This window comes from Salvelinus fontinalis, chromosome 21 (genome assembly GCF_029448725.1).
Source record: "Salvelinus fontinalis isolate EN_2023a chromosome 21, ASM2944872v1, whole genome shotgun sequence".
In the NCBI taxonomy this organism is placed as follows: Eukaryota; Metazoa; Chordata; class Actinopteri; order Salmoniformes; family Salmonidae; genus Salvelinus; species Salvelinus fontinalis.
Genome location: NC_074685.1, coordinates 912,151 through 914,650, shown reverse-complemented (window position 1 = coordinate 914,650; position 2,500 = coordinate 912,151). Strand labels below are relative to the sequence as shown.

At 44.4% G+C, this 2,500-nt stretch overlaps 1 protein-coding gene across 1 annotated transcript in view; it reads left to right on the top strand.

The window, feature by feature from the left end:
* Positions 1-2,500, top strand: part of LOC129819110 (transcription factor 4-like) — a 242,236-nt gene that overhangs the window by 172,715 nt on the left and 67,021 nt on the right. Inside the window, exons 4-6 of the mRNA XM_055875679.1 lie at positions 318-423; positions 757-890; positions 1,797-2,010. Of these exons, the coding sequence (XP_055731654.1) occupies positions 318-423; positions 757-890; positions 1,797-2,010 (454 nt within the window). The remainder of the gene's footprint in view (positions 1-317; positions 424-756; positions 891-1,796; positions 2,011-2,500) is intronic.

Below are 2,500 nucleotides of genomic sequence, written 5' to 3'. Positions count from 1 at the left end.
TTGTAAAGTGGCTGTTCCACTGGATATCTTAAGGTGAATGCACCAATTTGTAAGTCGCTCTGGATAAGAGCGTCTGCTAAATGACTTAAATGTAAATGTAATGTAAGGTGTCTAACTTCTCTCTCTGTCTCTGTCTCTGTCTCTGTCTCTCTCTTTCTCTCTGTCTCTGTCTCTGTTTCTGTCTCTCTCTCTCTCTTGTCTCTGTCTCTGTCTCTCTCTCTCTCTGTCTCACTCTCTCTCTCTCTCTCTCTCTCTCTCTCTCTCTCTCTCTCTCTCTCTCTCTCTCTCTCTCTCTCTCTCTCTCTCTCTCTCTCCAGGTATATGCCCCATCTGCCAGCACGGCTGACTACAACAGGGACTCACCGGTGTACCCCTCCTCCAAACCCCCCAGTGGAGGGTTCCCCAGTTCCTTCTTTATGTCAGGTAAAATGGATCATTGCTCCTCACAACTCTGTTCCTCCTTAATAGAATGATTATACATTAATAACCAACCTCATATATGCTCCCTTTCGTCTTTAAAAAATAGATGGATTTTCTCACCTGTTACACTGATACACAATGACACAATGAGAGGCAAACTATCACGGAATAACACGACAGCAAAAAGTGTGTGGCACCAGAGCAGGGATGGGCAACTTGGTTGAGGGTGAAAGCCTGTTGTTAACATTGTGTATCCAGATAGCAGGGTCTGTTGTGATCGTAAGTGTGTGCTCCAGGATTGTACCCTCATGCGCCCCCCTCTCTGACTCCCTCTAGACGGTCACCACAGTGCCGACCCATGGAGCTCATCCAGCGGTATGAACCAGCCTGGTTACAGCGGCATGCTGGGTAACTCCTCCCACGGACCCCAGAGCAGCAGCTACTGTGGCACCCACCCTCACGACCGGCTGGTGAGTATCCTCTCCTCTTTTCCTTTATCTCCTTCTTGTCTAATCCGCTTCACCACCTCCTCTCCACTTCCCTCTTCTCATTCTGTTGTCCTGCTTCTTATTCTGTCTTTCAGTCACTTTCTGTGTCTCCTTGTCTCGCTGCGTCAGTTGATCATCTTAGTCTTGGTATTCCTTCGTACCATCTCACTCTTACTGCCTTTTTACTGCTCTTGTTTCTAGATGGCTATATGATTAATCTGATGGTTCTAATGGGTTAGATGATTAATCTGATGGTTCTAATGAGTTAGATGTTTAATCTGATGGTTCTAATGGGTTAGATGATTAATCTGATGGTTCTAATGAGTTAGATGTTTAATCTGATGGTTCTAATGGGTTAGATGATTAATCTGATGGTTCTAATGAGTTAGATGTTTAATCTGATGGTTCTAATGGGTTAGATGATTAATCTGATGGTTCTAATGAGTTAGATGTTTAATCTGATGGTTCTAATGAGTTAGATGATTAATCTGATGGTTCTAATGGGTTAGATGATTAATCTGATGGTTCTAATGAGTTAGATGTTTAATCTGATGGTTCTAATGGGTTAGATGATTAATCTGATGGTTCTAATGAGTTAGATGTTTAATCTGATGGTTCTAATGGGTTAGATGGTTAATCTGATGGTTCTAATGAGTTAGATGTTTAATCTGATGGTTCTAATGGGTTAGATGATTAATCTGATGGTTCTAATGAGTTAGATGTTTAATCTGATGGTTCTAATGGGTTAGATGTTTAATCTGATGGTTCTAATGGGTTAGATGATTAATCTGATGGTTCTAATGAGTTAGATGGTTAATCTGATGGTTCTAATGAGTTAGATGTTTAGTCTGATGGTTGTTTCTCTCCCTCCATTTTCCCTCTCTACAGAGCTACCCGTCACACTCCTCGGCAGACATCAACCCCAGTCTTCCTCCCATGTCCAGTTTCCATCGTAGCAGTGCCTCCAATCAGTACAGTACAGCCTCCTGCACTGCCACCACCAACGGCGCAGACAGCGTCATGGGTAAGACCTGGGGACAAGGACACAGGGCTGCGGAAGACAGGACAGAAGACAGAACAGATCACAGGGCTGATTACAGTGGTAAGACCAGCTATGTGAATGATGTATGGACGGATGGACGGACAGACAGACAGGTAGACAGGCAGGCAGGCTGACAGACAGACATACAGATTGACTGACTGACAAGTTAAACACAAGCCGACAGACAGACAAACAGTTATACACATAGACAGACAGACATACAGACAGACAGACAGTTCTACAAATCGACAGACAGACAGACAGACAGACAGACAGACATAACCTAGTTAGAACAGACAGACAGACAGACAGACAGACAGTTCTACACATCGACAGACAGACAGACAGTTATACACGTGGACAGACAGACAGACAGACAGACAGACAGTTCTACACATCGACAGACAGACAGACAGACAGTTATACACGTGGACAGACAGACAGACAGACAGACAGACAGACAGACAGACAGACAGGCAGACAGACAGGCAGACAGACAGACAGACAGACAGACAGACAGTTCTCCACGTGGACCGACAGACAGACAGAC